General features: G+C 37.6%; 2 protein-coding genes across 2 annotated transcripts in view; one reads left to right on the top strand and one right to left on the bottom strand.

Moving 5' to 3' along the window:
* Positions 1-221: 221 nt before the first annotated feature.
* On the bottom strand, positions 222-8,356 carry LOC146473780 (prohibitin-2-like). The gene is made up of 11 exons (XM_085117819.1): positions 8,209-8,356; positions 7,239-7,320; positions 6,755-6,834; positions 6,391-6,515; positions 4,482-4,541; positions 3,667-3,741; positions 3,093-3,147; positions 2,651-2,754; positions 1,979-2,056; positions 1,507-1,586; positions 222-612 (listed from the first exon to the last, which is right to left on the bottom strand). Exons 1-11 carry the CDS (start codon positions 8,333-8,335, stop codon positions 576-578), a joined length of 903 nt encoding a protein of 300 aa, XP_084973945.1. The 5' UTR covers positions 8,336-8,356; the 3' UTR covers positions 222-575.
* Positions 8,357-8,372: 16 nt separating this feature from the next.
* The window catches only part of LOC146473781 (nonsense-mediated mRNA decay factor SMG8-like), an 18,576-nt gene continuing 10,057 nt past the window's right edge, over positions 8,373-16,891 (top strand). The window contains exons 1-11 of the mRNA XM_085117815.1: positions 8,373-8,498; positions 8,574-8,682; positions 8,966-9,016; positions 9,443-9,565; positions 10,126-10,209; positions 10,465-10,532; positions 10,818-10,932; positions 11,592-11,621; positions 12,496-12,546; positions 13,016-13,104; positions 14,609-14,736. Coding sequence (XP_084973941.1) covers positions 8,431-8,498; positions 8,574-8,682; positions 8,966-9,016; positions 9,443-9,565; positions 10,126-10,209; positions 10,465-10,532; positions 10,818-10,932; positions 11,592-11,621; positions 12,496-12,546; positions 13,016-13,104; positions 14,609-14,736 — 916 coding nt within the window. The 5' untranslated portion in view covers positions 8,373-8,430. The remainder of the gene's footprint in view (positions 8,499-8,573; positions 8,683-8,965; positions 9,017-9,442; positions 9,566-10,125; positions 10,210-10,464; positions 10,533-10,817; positions 10,933-11,591; positions 11,622-12,495; positions 12,547-13,015; positions 13,105-14,608; positions 14,737-16,891) is intronic.

Consider the following 16,891-nt stretch of genomic DNA (forward strand, 5'->3'; position numbering starts at 1 on the left):
GCATGTACATGTAATACCATAGCAAATACAATATAATTATGAGAACAGTTAGGAGTTATACATTTTGATACTGGGGATCAAAGTTATAATGTATAGTACTGGATGGAAAATAAAGTGGACTTGGGAAATGCAGATTCAAAGCTGAGAGAAGTATAACTACAAACGTCATGTACCAGCGATCGGTGGGAAACATACTGTAGGCAAATTTTCACAACACAGTGTTCATTATTTGTTCATCAGTTTTAATAGCAATATGGCACACTTGGGTGGACTACACTGTGAGTTCCTTACAAGGTGAAGGCTCATAGAAAACAAAACCATTATTCAAAAACAAATCTGCAGTTGTCCTCGAAGCACACATGCACATAACTGCAGTTTCTGATAATATTATTATAAGATTTTTAGCACCGACACAGACATCTTGAAACAGAAGCGGCTACTGAACTCAAAGTCTTGCTGTAAAAATCCCTAAGTTTCACTTTGTTGGTAACAAGAGTGAAGATGTCCATTGAACTACATGTACAGTAATTGTTTCAGCACTTTTGGTTGAATATATCTAAATTGTAGCTAGAGGGTCACTTCTTTTTTGACTTGGATTCCAATCCCAAAGCCCTGAAATTTAATAAACATTTAATGAAAAATTAATAGCCAGTAACAAGAAAAAAAAATAACAAAAACAACAAAAATGAGATAGTCACCAAATCACTGGACATGGATTTGTCACTAAGCCATTAATTTTTAGGTTTTGATGTTACTGCATGTACAACACAGCATTTACAATAACTACACACATGCACTTACATGTAGAACATAACAGTAACACAACATAAACACCTCAGGGACTTTGAAACAAATTAACTACTAGTACTAGTAATAATCAAAGATTAGGGGGTGCATTCGATGATCTCGATTCTAGGCTCTCTCTCCTTTGGCAAGTTGGTGATGATGTAATCCGTCCCTGCAAAATCTGCGAGGGATGCCAGATAAGTGTCCCAAGATCCATTCATTCCTTGATGTCTCATATAACCTTAACTCCAATATGTATTAGGAGTATGTTCTTTCTACATTGAACACAAAAACTATGTGTTTAAAGTAATACAGTCATGTATACTGTAAATGAAATAATGCACCATGCACATTGTAAACCCAAGGTCCATATTAACTTTAATTTGGGCGCTTTCCCTTAATTTTGTCAGAACTGCCTGGCCAGACGGGTCGGCCGGTAAAATAATGAATTGTACCAAGTTGACTGATTCTTGGAATTCTTCAAAAGGTACATTCTGAGAGCAATGTATGCCATTTTGAAGGAACTAAAAAAGTGGCAAATCAAAGTCATTCAAATAGGAGCATTCTGGTTAGCGAAAAGATTGATCTGGCCGCGCTGTTCTGACAAAATAATGGAAAGCGCCCTTGGACACAGATGATTCTCCTTCAACAAAATGGCAAGTGGGAATGAACTGTAGAACACGTTTATGTACTGTACTACAGAACTACACTGTCACTTACTCTTCTATGTCATCTGTATCTCGAACATTCAACATCAGAGCCCCAGAATCCAAGAACACCATATTTTGTGAGTTTGCCATCTGAAAAACAAGACAATCATTCAGTAAGAACTGAACACAATATTAATCAGTTGCTCAACAAAATAATAATGATCATTCCTTTCAGTCCTTCCATGTCTCCCCATCTGTCCTTCAGTTAAATAGTCTGTATTTCAGACAGTCAATGAGTCAAAACGACAATCAGTCAACCCTTCAGTCACCCAAAGAGTCAGCCAACCAGACAGCTACATGTATAATTTAAAAATAATGTATTCAGTACACCAGCCAACCAGTCAGTCAGTCAATCAGCAAGCCGTGGCGAGCTAGTCACCCAAACCAATGTTTTTCAGAAAACTATCGGAAGATTCTCATTCTTGATGTACATGTACAAATATTGACTCTCTTGCAGTGAATTTAAAATTTTGCACTCTTACCGCATTGGAAATCAACTGAGCTGCTCGTACCCTCCTTAGCTTCAAGTAACCTGGATTACCCTTCAAGGCATTACCAAGGTGAACAATGTCAAGGACAACAAACAGCAACAAAACAATTTTAAGTGAAGCACAATAAGTTGTAATCATGTGAAAGAATGATCTTTGCATTAATTTTGTGAGGCAAGATTGTCAGCTCCAACAGGACTTTCTCTTAATGAAGAGCCTTGCCACAGGAATTGGCCTAGGGTGGGGGGGAATGGGGGTCTGAACATCTTGGCTGGAGAGGGGAACTTGGGGGCCTCAATTTATCCCAATTCTCAACACCTCCACTCCAGACACAGTATAATATATTAACCAGATAGGACCTGCATGGACAGTGGCTGTAGTCAACCCTGCAAAAATTGATAGAATATTAGGGAACTTGTTATAACCAAAGACACATGTACATGTATTCTGTGGTCCACGGGTAGCTATTAATAGCCTCCAAAAGTGTAATATTTCCCTTTGCTGCATTGTGATGCTAACAAGAGTTCTCCATTCCTTGGACAGAAGCACACCCAAGTTTACAAATGCAATAATTGTTGAACTTTTGGTTGCTGTCCATGGATCACAAACATGACTACTTAAAGTTCCCTATTAATTTTAATGATTGCCATTCAGTGAAAAGGATATCAGTGTTGCTGCCTTGGCTTCTCCTTCAGCCTGCACAATTTTCTGTTGCCTTTCCTGAATTGCCTTTTCAACCAAAAACTGAGCTCGCTGTGCTTCTTGCTGGGCTGTGGTAATAAAGAACATCACAAAATCAATTACATCAAATACATGTTCAAGAGAATGTACAACTCTGATTTTCTAATAACCTTATGCACTGTAAGACAATGTTCTGATTCGTTGAAAGCTATGCATTTCAAATGTTTGTCTTTTTCCTCACATGTCTTGTAGGAAGACCATTTTGTTTTTAATGATGTGACATTGTTTTTAAATAAATAATACACTGTATGATGATGACAATGATCACACTTGCCAAAACTTAGTAGTGAACCTAGCATTCACAATCAAGATGTTTCTTACACTGACAGGATGCATGTACATTGTACATTCCTACATCTGTACTCACCAACTTGTTTTGCTTCAATGGCTGCAGTGTATTCCCGCCCAAAACTTAAGTCAGTCTGCAAAATATTTATTATTAAGTTAAGCAAAAGTCAGCACAAAAATTCAGGGTTGACTTGTAAGCCATCAGGATATTAAAAAGAACAAAAAAATCCTCAACGTTTCGCCAATCACCACAACCAATCTTCATGGCACATACATGGCACATGTAAATTCTTTGGCAGTAAAGCAAAAAAAAAAAAAAAATCAAAATCAATTGACTAATAGTTACATGTATTTTTCCAAATAGCACCACATTGTACTTTTAAATACCAATGACTGATTTTTTTTGACCACACCTACACATGTATATATCCTGTAATGGTACACAAGATGTAAAATTCCTTGTTTGAGGAAGAGTTCTGAGTATTCTCCTGACTTAATGCAGAATTCCAAATACTTTTCCCTGACTTTTGCAACCTTGAATGGTTTTCAACGTCATCAACATTACTTATAGAGAAGGATTTTATTTAATAAATTAAATTTACAAGTAAATGCAGTGCATGTACACGTAAACAACAGAGACAAAGAAAACTTACAATAGATACGTCATCCAGGATAATGAAAAAATCCTTTGCTCGATCAGTTAGCTGCCTTCTGATCAACAGACTGACCTAACAATAAAAGTTAATACATCCACACCTCAGATTACTAACTCAGTTCAAGATCCGTACTGTAAGTAACGGACCGAGTTTTTGCCCATTGATTCATGGCCCAGGCACTTTCATGCTTGGATCATAAATCGTCAGGAAAAACGAGGATCTGAAGTTAGCAAGATATTTATTTTGTGTCAGAGGTTAATCGGGTGCATGGGAAAGGAAACTTTCAAATTTAGCAGGTCGTACAGTGACACACGGCCCCGCAAAACTGACCAAGAGCACACCGTGCGTACTAACTGAGAGATATGTATTTTGTTTTATTAGTTCAGGTAACCTGAAGTCTTGGGTGGTTTGCAATTTTATTATCTCTAAATAAGCACCCCACAAGAAAGATGTAAGCCAGAAGGATTGGATTGAGCAAAGTCCTGTAAGTACAAGGCATTAGTGAAGAATGCATACAGAAACCAAAATTAAATAATAGAATGTGTGGCTCATTCAGAATGACCCACACATTGAATGAATTTAAAATTTAATTTTGATTTCTGTAGCATACAGTTGTTAGCATCAATGTGATCAACAGGAAAAAAGCTATAATTTTATTAAACCATTGAAACCGACAGTGTGTGTAATGGGCTCATTTCCAAGCGATTGTTCTCATGTAAAACCATTCTGGTATGCTGAGCTCTAGACCAGTGTCCCTCTTCAATATAACGTTTGCACCAGTTAAAGTACATGTATGTGGATTTTGTTTTTACCTCTTGACGCATCGTAATAAGCTGTGAAGCATTAAACTGGGCTACAACACTCTTCAAAACCTGAAGTTAAAAGTATAACAATATTGAAACAAATAATAAAAAGTAAATAATAGAATGACAACAAAGCTTTTACAAACTAAACTACAATTTGCACTTCTTTTTAAATAATAATCTCTCCATGCTTTCAACGCCATTCACCACCTGGAGATCTCATGTTTAAAAGTGAGTTAACTCCTGTAGACTTTTTTTTAACCAGTTTATCAATTTTAGAATCAATCTCCCTTAATTCAGAACCATTTCCTGCCAGTAACCTCCTCTCTAAAAACAGAGATTTTTTGTTTAGGAGAATGAACAAGAATCATATTGCACCCTTATCTAGGCAAAACGTCAGCTGGATGTCCTGTGAACACCCCTAAAAGTCCTGAGAACCAATTGCCAAAACACATGTAATTTTCAATAATTTAGTTGTGGCTTCCACTTTTTTTTTGTAGAGGATCAGGAATAAAAGGGTTCCATCATTACTATAATAATAAATTATAATAATGATGATGATAATCAGGCCATCTGATATTATGCGATGGTGCGATTTCGCACAATTGACCTCAAATCGCATCCGATCGCACAATTCATAAAAATCGCACAATTCACAAAAAATCGCACAATTCTTAAATAAAAACCATAAATAAATGCCTTATCTGAAAAGGTACACGTCTGCACTTAGTTTCAAGACGATTAAATTTCGAAAAAGCCCAAGAAGCGTTCTGAAACGATTCGATTTCACAAACAATCAAAGTTCCATGGCCAGGCGTCATTTTCGCTTTTGGCAGTTTCGGGGCCTGGTGCTAGTTTTTTCATTCTCAAAGAATTGCCTATTGGTGCAACGAAAACAATTCTTCTCTTTCAGTTAGCCTATCAGGATTGCTGATACAAATCGATCACATATGATCCTTCCGCAAAAGAAACAACAAAAAACTTTGAGCCAAGGTGGTGAATAATACCTCGGTGGAATTCGGTAACGAACCAGGGAAACTTCAACGTGGCCGTTCGCTTTTTTTTTTAGCAGACTTTGAAAGCTGCCGCGAATGTTTACATCTTTGGCATAGTGTTACAAATTTGCATAATTGTCATTGAGATCATCTCAAAAGGCAATGTCACGTTTTCTTCATTTTCTATTAACTGATTTTGGATTGTAACAGTGTCTTCCTCTGACAGATGACTGGATTTGGATTACTTGTTCACTAAACCCAGTTTTAACAGTGAAGGAAGCGAGACTAAAAGATTGCGGCTTTTTCGGCCGCTGTTTCACAAGCTGAGAATCTCTTTCGATCTCAATCATACACGTGCACACACGTGCGCACATCGCTCCAACAAAAACGCAAACACAGTTGTCTGTGTCGCAGAGTTGGTTCCTGTAGAAAGGAACCGAACTGTGGCCTCGGATGAGACGTGTGAAAAACTTGTCATGCGAAAAGTTCTTTGTTTCCCTGCCTTGAAAGTTGATGCACTCGACTCGCGCCTGGATACTCGAACCTTTCGAGTTTCGAGGATCTAGTCACGAAGTTCGAGTTTCAAGGAATTGTCAACTTACATTTGCACGGTACGGTATGTGTCATAATTAAATTTTTATATCCCAATTCACTCATAATTGCTTATTTTTTGTCCCTTTGTGAAAAAGTTGTCGCTAGAGCAGCATAAACATGGTTTACTTTCTCAGAATCCTGGGAAAACAAGCTTAAAATAGTTGAGGGAAAAATCGCATAATTTGCATAATTTACCGCATAATAGTCCTTTCTTATCGCACAATCTACCCTGAAAATATCGCACAATTTCAGATTTTTTATCGCACCCTATCAGATGGCCTGGATAATTATTAAACACCATGGGAAATGATGAACAGCATACAGCTTACCTCATTCATGATAGAGGGTAAAACTCTCTCATCAAAGTCCAAACCAAGCTTTCTGAACATCTCAGGTAGCATGGATGCTTGTGGACGAGCAAGCACTCGAAGGCCAATGTTAACCATCTGGAGATCTACATGCAAAAGAATAATCACAACAGTTAACACATTGTTTGAGTTAACCTTAAAATTATTAAATATTGCAGTAAATAATTTATTATTATTTTACAGTAGTAAATACCTTATTGAATTTATTACTTTACCTTATTACATTATTATTCACTGGGCTACATGTAACTGTACATGTAGCGAGATACAAATTAACTACATGTACATGTAGTCTTCAGCCCTGATTAAACATCTCATACAATACCTTTACTTCCAGTTGGAGAAACAATCTTTCTTGGCTTGGATCTGATGTCATAAATTATTGGATACTGAAACCATGGTATCCTGAAAATAAAGACAATAAAACAGATACAATCATGAAAATTGGCAAGAAATACAATTAACACATGAATGTAAGGGAGCTAATTGAATTAGAGTTGATGATTTTGCTTATCGTAAGCTTGTAAGATACAATGTGGCGTGTGTGAAGTCTATCTAATTTATATACTGTACCAACCATGTTTTTGTTTCCTGACTTCAACCAAGTGCTATAATTTTTGTGGTGACTATCACAATGCAGCTCTATGATCTGGATGCCATATTTGAAATTGTAGTCATCTTCCTGCCAGTGACTATCATTGATATCTTTCCTACTTGTTAAACCACTGCCCCATGACCATACACAAAGTTAATTTGAGGCCTTCAAAGTACAATGTACTCATAGCAGATTAATTACTGTATTACTACACCTGAAATGAAGTCCTTCTGTGTAAATATTATTCTGGATTCCTCCAATTCTGCTGAAGATGATTGCCCTGTGACCACCATCGACTGTTAAACAAAACGTAATGTTGTGAGTTTGAAAAAGAAGGGAGGGAAAGAAAAGAAAGAGGATAAACAAAGAAGAAGAGAGGAAAAAAGTATAGGAAGATAAATAAAAAAAGAAGGACAATACAGGTTCTCTCTCTGCCACACATGTAATTTCAAGGTAAAATTTGATAAGTTCTTAGATCTGCGGAAGATGTATGATTTAACATAGCCCTCATTGACTGCACCCCTTTAAAGGCCCATGTTCATCTAAAAGGCATTGTGCATCACACCGACTTTTGCACAGCTGGAAAATCGACAGCGAGCATCAATTTGCCAAGATTTTCACATCAATGGAATAATTGGAAAACCAATCAGATTGCAAGACTGAACATTACAGAAGCAATTGTAAACATTAACACATGCACGCAAGGCCTTTTGAGTGAATGTGGGCTTTTACGTTTCCTCCCCCCTCCAGCCCCCACCCCTCCCTCCCCTAAATGTCTATCGCTCTATTTGGATTAACAGTAACCATTACTTTTCCAAATAATTGGAGACATGCACGTGAAGACATTTTACATGCACAAAATAGAACTTACCGCGCCAATCTCATTTAATAAAGCACGCAAGTTTAATTTTTCGTACACGTGATTTCCAATAATTCTATCTGCTAAACCAAAAATGTAAAACTCAACTTTACTTTCGAAAATTTTCAGTGTCCTTACAAATCTCAAGTCAAATCAACAAGTCAATGTGTAATTTATATAATTTCAGAAACGTCAATTTTCGAGTTTACTTTTGTAGCTCGTAGGAAGAAATATCAACCAGAGACAAAATATTGTGTCGATCTTGCGTCATGCAAGGAATCAACTTACTGATCTTTAAAATTTCAAGCAACAAATACCAAAATACCTGTGTAAATGGACTCCTTGACTCCATAAGCAACTGCTGCAGCTGCAGCAAGAAGTTTAAGTCCTGTCCCAACTCCTTTAGGAGCTTTTCCCATTCGCCCTGCGAATTCACTAAACTTGTCCGCCATCTTGCCTTTTTCACGTGTGCAAGAACCTCAGGGAGTGACGTAAGAAAAAGGAAAGGTTACCCAGTCGAGAGGCTACTAAGCCGATCAGAAACAACATGGCGGACAGTGGAGCAAAAAGGGCGAATGTGGAGTTTTTCCAGTCTTTGATCAATTCCTCGGAAAGGTAACACAAGTGGAGAGCGTTTTTAGTAAAATTCAACAATATTTGTTGCTAAAATTTGATTTTGTTGTTGATCAGTTGCGTGGACGATAAAGTATGCGTGGTAGGAATCTTCGGAAAAGACAACATTGGCTTCAAGTCGAAAGCGGTACATTTGAATAGTACCATTGGGAAGGAAGTCTTTAAGGTTTGTTAATGTTTCTTTCATGCTCGAAATAATTTAAATTGAATACAATGTGGAACTTAAATTGCTTAAAGCCAATCTTTTAGAGGACAAAATATTTATAAATCATTTATAACAGTTGTCAATGGGAAGCTCGAAAAATGTTCATTTTTTGTTGAGGTGTTTTCCTTTTTTTAGACTTTTTATCTGGCTGCTATTTTATCGGGGATTTTATATTTTTGAATAGATATAAATGCGGATCTTTCTTAAAAATATTTTAATTCTGCTCTTTTGTTTTGTTCTACAGATTGACTTCCTGGATAGTATGTTTAAAAAGAAAGATGCACATGATTTTTCAGTGAGTCGTTTTATTTATCATGTATTCTCTCTCATCTGAATAGAATGTTGCTGTAGCATTCACTACACATACATGTGCAGTCAACTCTTTCATGAAAGGATCACAATAAATGACACCATAACATAAAATTTGCCGCCAGTGATCAACGGTTCTTGACCTCTTTGCGACAACATTGCATATATTATCGTCTTTGATAACGTCACAGTAAAACTAACTCCAATTCTCCTTCTTGCTTAGTAGTGAACCAAAGACCTCAGGAAATTTGAAACTTTCATGGGCCGTAAAAAATTCAAAGAGGAAAGCAACAAACAAAATGTTTGAAATCACACAAGTAATCAAGACAAAGTAGAAGTTTTCATTCAGCAAAAGAAAAAAGATGGGATTAGTTGCACTTCTAAGTTTTGTTTTTTGCCTCTTTGTTTTCAGTGTGATATTGATGTTTACCATGATGTTGAGCAGAGAATAATATATTTACACCTTGTGTCTGTTTATGATGTATCAAGAATGCTACAGCTTTGTAAACAAGCGCCACAAGACATGCAAAATGCAGTAAGTTAGCCATCAGCAAACAGGGAAATTTACATGTACAGCTGTAACTACACAAAAAGTCGTTATCTGTTATTGGGAAATTTAAAATTAATAATCTCAGATGTTTTTAGGACATGGGTGGTGACCAAAAGATGAATGTTTCCTCATTCATGCTTTCTGATACTGTCACATTTCTTATGGTAAGCCAAGGAACATCAAAGCAAAAATAGTGTTTCCCATACATAAACAAGGATAAAAACAAAAGTAAGCCATATAAAAGGGACATTTTACTTCTGGTTACTGTCTGTGGTTCACGAACATAACATCTACCGTAAGTTTGCTGTTGACTAATTAGCAGTGGTCAGGCTAGATAGAAAAATACATGTACTTGTATCTAGCCCAAAGTCTTAGTGCGTGTACCCGTTTCCAAGGTCAAGAGCCAAATACAGTGTATGTCCCCATCCTCTAGTCACACTAAGTTCTTAAAAAAATGAAGAATGTATCTTAATAAGTTTTTGTTCTGTTCTGGAACTGGTTGATGAAGTTACATGTAGATTCACTCTTGAACTTGTTTTCCTTAGGAATCTCATCAGTACTGGATGTCACATGAATTCTACTATGCCTGTGCGCTTCTGTTTCTCTTCTCTGTCTCTCATATTATTGTTGTAAGTACTTAACATTGTATTGTTCCATAATATTTCCATACTTATGATGTACCTCCCACTTGGAAGATGATTTTGGTTTGGATCCCAAGCTTTTTATTGTCTTAAAGTTAGTCTAAATCTTGATTATAACTCTACTGAAATGAAAATTCTAACTTAATAACAGTACATTAAGTACATGTACTAGATAGAGGCTAGCTAGCTTAGGCATTCATAAATTCAATTTTTAATGCTAAGTATTCTTGATATTTTTTGTAGGTCTTGCACCCCTCTCAGACTTTTGATCTGAATTACATCAGACTCTTTCGCACTTTAGCTTCAACAAGGTATATGTTAACATGCTGGTGTGTATATATAACATAGTTATTTAGGGTGCATTCTTTTGAGAATGTACTTATTAAGAAATGATAAGATTTTAATACTTACTGAACTGCATATGGTAAGCAATACTGATTTGGATAAAATTCAGAGGGATAACTTATTTTATCTTAATTAGCAGTTTAAACATGATCCATATTGTGATCATTGGTTTTGAATAGACTGGGTATTAATTACGTAATTATTATATAAGGAATTGGTGACTGAATGGAAGATTTTTGCATGTATTTTAGACACCAGTTGCTGCCGCAGATTTCGCAGTTGCTGTCTGGTGTTGATGGAATTCCAGACATTTGGCGACAGACTGGACGGCCTTGCATCCCCAGACTTGTGTGCTCTTTGAAACAGGTTAGACATTTATTAATTTTATTTTTGCTTATTTATTTAGATAAATGCTGACAGCAATTTGTAGTAGTTAACACTCAAGAATAAAAATCCAGTATAATTATAAACAACATAAAGTTAAAATTTTGAAAGAAATGTGTTAAAGCTACCATATTTAAATGATTGACCCTTTAGAATTTGGGTTTGATGCAGAAGCTAAAATGTTACAACCACCTTGCACACTGCATTCATTAACTTTATATAAATAAATATTATTCAGCACCTGATGAAAGTACTGCTTGTTGCTTTCATTTGAATGGTCATGAGCACTCTAGAATGTCATCCACCATCTCAAAAATTACATTTTTATTTAGAACCTTATTGTGTGGCATAACATATTGCCAGAAATAGCAGTTGGTTATCAGACATTTGCTTGGCAGGTGTTTTCAGGGAGCGCCGAGTGCCAGAATCTTGGTTAACTGTAGCCGCCATGTTGGATTTGCAAAAATCTTAAGGAGCTTTTTCTTTCAGCCTAATACCCGCCCCCTTGGTCACACTTTCTTCTCTCCCAGGCCAATACCCTCTGCTATTAAAATCCAAGATAGCAGCTATAATGACTGTGCTCTTTGAGAAGCTTTTACTTAATGTTGTTTAAAGACTGTTTTCTTGTGTTGTACTTCTAGCGTGTTCCTTTTATGGATCCATCACAAGTGGTAAGTTTGTGAACATATTCAAATGCAGTTTGCATTACTTTCTTGCAAGGGTAAAATCAGACATTAGCATATATGGGCGCCGCTGGCAGCCGCTGTCAGTCAATTAGCAACCTCATTCAACCCACCCAACCCATGAATCATGAAACAGCACAAAAACCAGACCAGCACACTGGAAACTCCATGCCCAGTACTCTTTGCGATTCACATGTGGGTTCTTTAACGTCCCACAAGGTTATGGACATTGAAATGTTGTGAGACAGGGCCTACAGTTTATCATCCTCTTCATCTGAGAAGACTAGAAAGTCTGACCATTTGCAGATGTCATTACAAAGGCAGCACTTTCTCCTCAGTTATTTAAAGACCCTGAGTGTTGGTCCGGCTGGGGTTTGAACCCATGACCTCCCACACAGTACTCCAATGCTCAACCAACGGAGCCAACCAGTTGCCTCCTAACAGTCCAGCACAGCAAAAAAGGAAAAAAATGTTTTCTTTTAATTTGCAATAGGGTGTTGTAGGGTATTTTTTGATTTATGAATGGCCTTTTTTGTGAAGTTTTTTTTTATGAATCATGATTTGGTCAAAGGGCCTGACTTGCAGTTTTTCAGAACGATGTAATTAATCTGTGAAATCTCTTAATATGTGTTTCATTTGACCAGCGTGAACTACATGTAGATGCCCTTGTCTCTAATATTTTTTGGAAGACCTGTTATAATTATGTTTTGCATTTAAACCAAGTCTTCGGTTGATCATCCTTTAATTCTTGGCTCCAAAGCATTCAATCTTGAATTATATTGGGTATCTGAGGAATAAAAGGTTAAATTAATCTGATAGTGGCATTGATATCGAAGCTGGTTTTACATGGTCATAATTTCAGGCTGGCAAGAATCAGGATACTTACGCAAGCAAGACTAAAGGGAAGCAACAAGTAAGTCAGTTTATTTATTTATTTATTTGTTTATTTATTTATTTATAATGAATTTAATCAATCAATCAATCATTCAATTTTTTTTAATCAATCAATCAATCATACTTAGTTTATATTTTTACATAATTGGTAATTCAAGCATAAAACTATGCGTGATTGGTGGTGACTATAGCTAACAATACACGTAAAATATTTTCTGCAAAGTATAAGTTACTTAATAAAATAACTTAAATTACTTAAAGGTACAATCTACATACGTCTGTAAAGGTTCTGCATACTCCAATTTAAAAATTAAAATTGACTTTTTCTTATGATGAATTTAAAATCAGAATTGCAACTACACGAGTGGTCACACTGTTTAACTTTTAAGTTTCAAAGACGTGCTTCACCTGTTACCACTATGATCATCAGTTTGACGTTAAATGTGACAAAGATGAATTAAAGTTTTTTGCTCTTGTAACATTAATAGACCACCACTCCACAGAAGAAGCTTCAGCATGCTGTAGAGGATCAGTTGTACGGTATCATGCGAAAAGCAAGACTTCTAGGGAGCCTCAGGTACATGTATGTTGCTGATAACCTCCGTCTGAGCCTCAGTTGAGTGAAGTCTAGGTTTACAGTAACCAGGGAACAGCCTCTGTACCTTTTGTTTTTATCAACAGAGTTGATTAAGTAATTTGAATGCAGTTAAATGCAATTTAACTAGGTTAACAACAAAGAAAAGTTGGCATTCATTGGGTGGTCAGCGGCTCTTGGTAGGTAGCCCATGCGCAGAGTACTGCTTTGTAGTGGCGTTTAAGCGTGGCGGTTCGTAGCGTTTTTGTGGAGTATTCTTGCCGGATTGTCTCGGTTTTCTGCCCCTCCCTCCCTCTCCCCTTGATTCCCTTTTTTTCCACTGCTTACGCAGTGTGACGGGTGTCCGGAATGACCAGGTGTGGGGGCTCATGGCTGGGTTGCAGGGATTGCCAGCCATGGGAGCGTATTACTGTCTAGGGGCCGGCTGGTCACAGTGGAGGCCCCTGGGACTTCCCGGGCACCCTTCTTCCACTCAGCTTAATGCAGTTGTTAACCACCGTGAAGAGATTTGAGTGGTGACGTCTTTTAAAAGCATTAGCCCTTTGTCAGATCAATTCGCTCTGATGAATGGCTTACGCTCGAAATGTCAGGAATCAAACCTCTTCTTGGTTGGCTAAATTACCTTATCAACTCTCAAATAGAAGGAAGATCCTCGCAGTTAATACGCCATTTAAGCAGTTGCGAAAATTAAAGAAAGCCTGAAAAAAATTCAGGCTTGTTCGGGATTCATCGCAGGTTAGTTTCACACAGGTTTTACATCTCTACAAGCGTAAGTAATGTTATGCTATAATAATTATAACAGAATAATGTTATGGTTATGCTGATAGTCTAGAATGGGTGAAACTATTCAGCATTTGGGTAGTTGATGTACAGACCAGGGTCCAGTTGTTGAAAGCCCGATTAAAATGATCCTGGATTAACGTGAAATTTGATTCAAGTTTAAATACTAATCAGTAAATATACTTCCAAAAGATTTTTGGCTCCCATTTTTGACTTAAACTTTTCTTTTGCTTTACCTTCAATTAGCCTTTAAAACCATTTTCACAGGCGAGATGAAAACCTCGATTAACTTCTAGAGTTTACTTATAATCGTAGATGAGCATTAATCGGCTTTTGAACAACCGGGCCCAGTGTAGTGAAATAAACTCGGGTTATGAAACCATGAACTCTCGTCTACTGTGGAATAACTCCTTGATCAGCTTGTAGTAAGACCGGGACTTTATAAGTATGTGCATAATTCATATCCCAGGGTTTTCCCTTTATTTTTTTGTACATGTTCTTACGCTGCTAACAGAGGCTTTTACTCTTGTATTTCTCGACGACGCTACACAAGCCAACTACGCGAAATACCAGAGACGGAAACACCTTCGTACATGCTAAAAAAACTTGCCAGAAAGCAACTCTCAGCTAGCAGGGTAGCATGCCACTTGTGTCCTTTATCATAAGGTGAACTAGTCAGAGAATTTGTTTTTTGCTTAATCGACAGCTCCAGCTCCCTGTTCACAGTGAACTCAAGCCACGCCTTTGTCCATGTACAGCCTTGTTCAACAGCGTTTGATCCTGTGGCCATTCTGCTCAACACATTAGCCAAACCAGCTATAAACACGCAGTGGGGTAAGGTGAAACAAATGCCTTTCTTAAAATACTTAGTACGGCTTTTAATGATGGTCGCTTGAAGAAAGGTCTTTTTGACCGGCAGTTTTAATTCTCGTTTCATCGCACTTTCAGTTATTGATATGCGTCCAGATCGCCATAGAATTACGTTCACGGCAAACGACAAACGGCAGAAACTACCACGTGACCAGGTTTATCCTTCATTTGCCGCTTCGTGTTTGCAGCTTCTCAGTAAAATAGAGTTGTTTTGCGTTAGCATCAAAGGCCAAAATTATGTTGCACTATTCTGATCTATGTATTAATTTTTCAAGAAAACATAAATTTGAATCTGACGTTTTGCCGTTTGCCGTAAACGCGATTCTAAATCTCTTAATTTGGCTGACAACGTCAACCTTCAAGATGCGGAAGGATAGAAACATCTGGTGTGGTTTTAAGAACTTTCAACGCCTTCATGCATCTCCACGTTGCAGGGCGCGACGAAAGTGCTGTCCGATAGCCCGGGGCTAGTGGAATAACTTGTCGGGCTAGCGTTTTCTTATCGCAGCTTGCCCGACGGGCAAGCACCTCCATTGGTTCCTCTGTTCTGATGTTGATAAATTGAGCTTTTATACCAAAAATTTATCGTAGCACGACAACGTTTTGCGCCGCAATTTAGTTGCATCCGTAAATAACGTCACCACTTTTTCTGTTTACATAAGCGGCCGAAATATATTTTTTGAAATGACAATATTTTCCGACTGACAGCGTGCAGTGCGAGACAATCAGTCTAATTAAATTCCAGCCAAGTCACGGTTCAGTGAAATTTCTCAGAATTTTAGGTGCGTTTCGTTGGGAAAATCCAAATCCGGATTCTTGTTTCTATTTTAAGGCTGCCAATTCATTATTAAAACAAAAAAGAACCACTTCGTGTGAAATAAAATAAAACAAGAAAAAACTCGCTTGAAGAAAAGCTAGCGGACCTGGCGCCGTAATCGAGTTGCGTGTTTGTTTTTATTTTTTATCGGATGCTAACGGCGCCAGGTCTGGAAGAGTTTGTCCGCTTGACGAGCTTTGAAGAGAATTTACTCCATCGAATGTCGACAGACTTCAGATTACAGTGGTAGTTTAATTGACCGATCGCAACGTTCATGACATTCACAAAAATAACTGTGTTGTGATTTCCATAAATTTATAGTATTTTTCACCGTCGACGGGGGAAAGTGCAAACATCGAAGGAACGAACCCATTCGAATGCAGAGGTTATTTTCCTTTATTATTTCGCCCATGTTTGAATGAACGTTTACTCTGAAGCAGTCATTTGCAATTTATAAAAAATGTCTGGTCTTGCAAAGCGAAACAATTGTCATACAGGTGCGTTAACTGCGTTGATTATATGCAAATTGCACTGGGCCGACGGCAGCGTTTCACAACCTCGACATTTGACAGAAGCGCGGGTCGTAGAAGAGAGTTCTACAGAAGGAAGAAGAAAAATTAATTACAATGCTTCTGTGTTAACTTGCTGTCGAATGTGATTTTCTATAAAGCAAGATGTGGACGAACGTAAATATTAAAGTTGTGAAATTTTCTTGTAACACTAATTGAAGTCGCAGAGAGAGAGTGGCCGACCGCCGGCGCGCATTGTTTTTCTTTCACTTGAATAAAGTTACTTTTTCTCACCTACTTGCAAACTGATTTTTCTTATTACACGTGCGCGTGTCGATGCGTGGGAAAGTCTACTTCCAAGCTCCCTCAATAGTAGCCTGTATGTTGTTTGGAGCATGTTCAGTGCAGATGAAGATGGATTGTGAGTTTCAAAGATAACCGTCTGTCAAGAAACATGAATATCTCAGCTGATTTACGAAAGTTACAACAGTTGGAATCTGGTGCTTCTCAGTCTGAGCTGGTACAAGCTATCCAAAACAGATATGGAGAAGTGCAAAATCAGATAAGGTCTCAGGAGTTCCCAGAATGGAAAGATTTACCCAAGGACAACCTAGCACAGCTGTTGATCCCTAATGATTTACTAAATGATTTTCCCCTTGGAGTAGAAGCCAGGAAAGTGACAGGTGACGGCAACTGCTTGTACAACGCCGCTTCAGTAGCGCTGGTTGGAAATGAAAGCTTTTCACCTCACTTGCGGCTTCTAACTGCCACTGAACTTTACGATAATGCACAA

This window comes from Pavona decussata, unplaced genomic scaffold (assembly GCF_977016875.1).
Source record: "Pavona decussata unplaced genomic scaffold, jaPavDecu1.1 SCAFFOLD_92, whole genome shotgun sequence".
Lineage (NCBI taxonomy): Eukaryota > Metazoa > Cnidaria > Anthozoa > Scleractinia > Agariciidae > Pavona > Pavona decussata.

Excerpts from the sequence above, each read along its gene's own strand:
- LOC146473780 (XM_085117819.1), bottom strand. The coding sequence starts at position 8,335 with ATGGCGGACAAGTTTAGTGAATTCGCAGGGCGAATGGGAAAAGCTCCT. Across the intron at positions 2,057-2,650 it reads AAGCCAAGGCAGCAACACTG|CTTGGTAATGCCTTGAAGGG; the intron begins ATATCCTTTTCA and ends GACATTGTTCAC. Across the intron at positions 613-1,506 it reads GATACAGATGACATAGAAGA|GGCTTTGGGATTGGAATCCA; the intron begins GTAAGTGACAGT and ends ATTAAATTTCAG.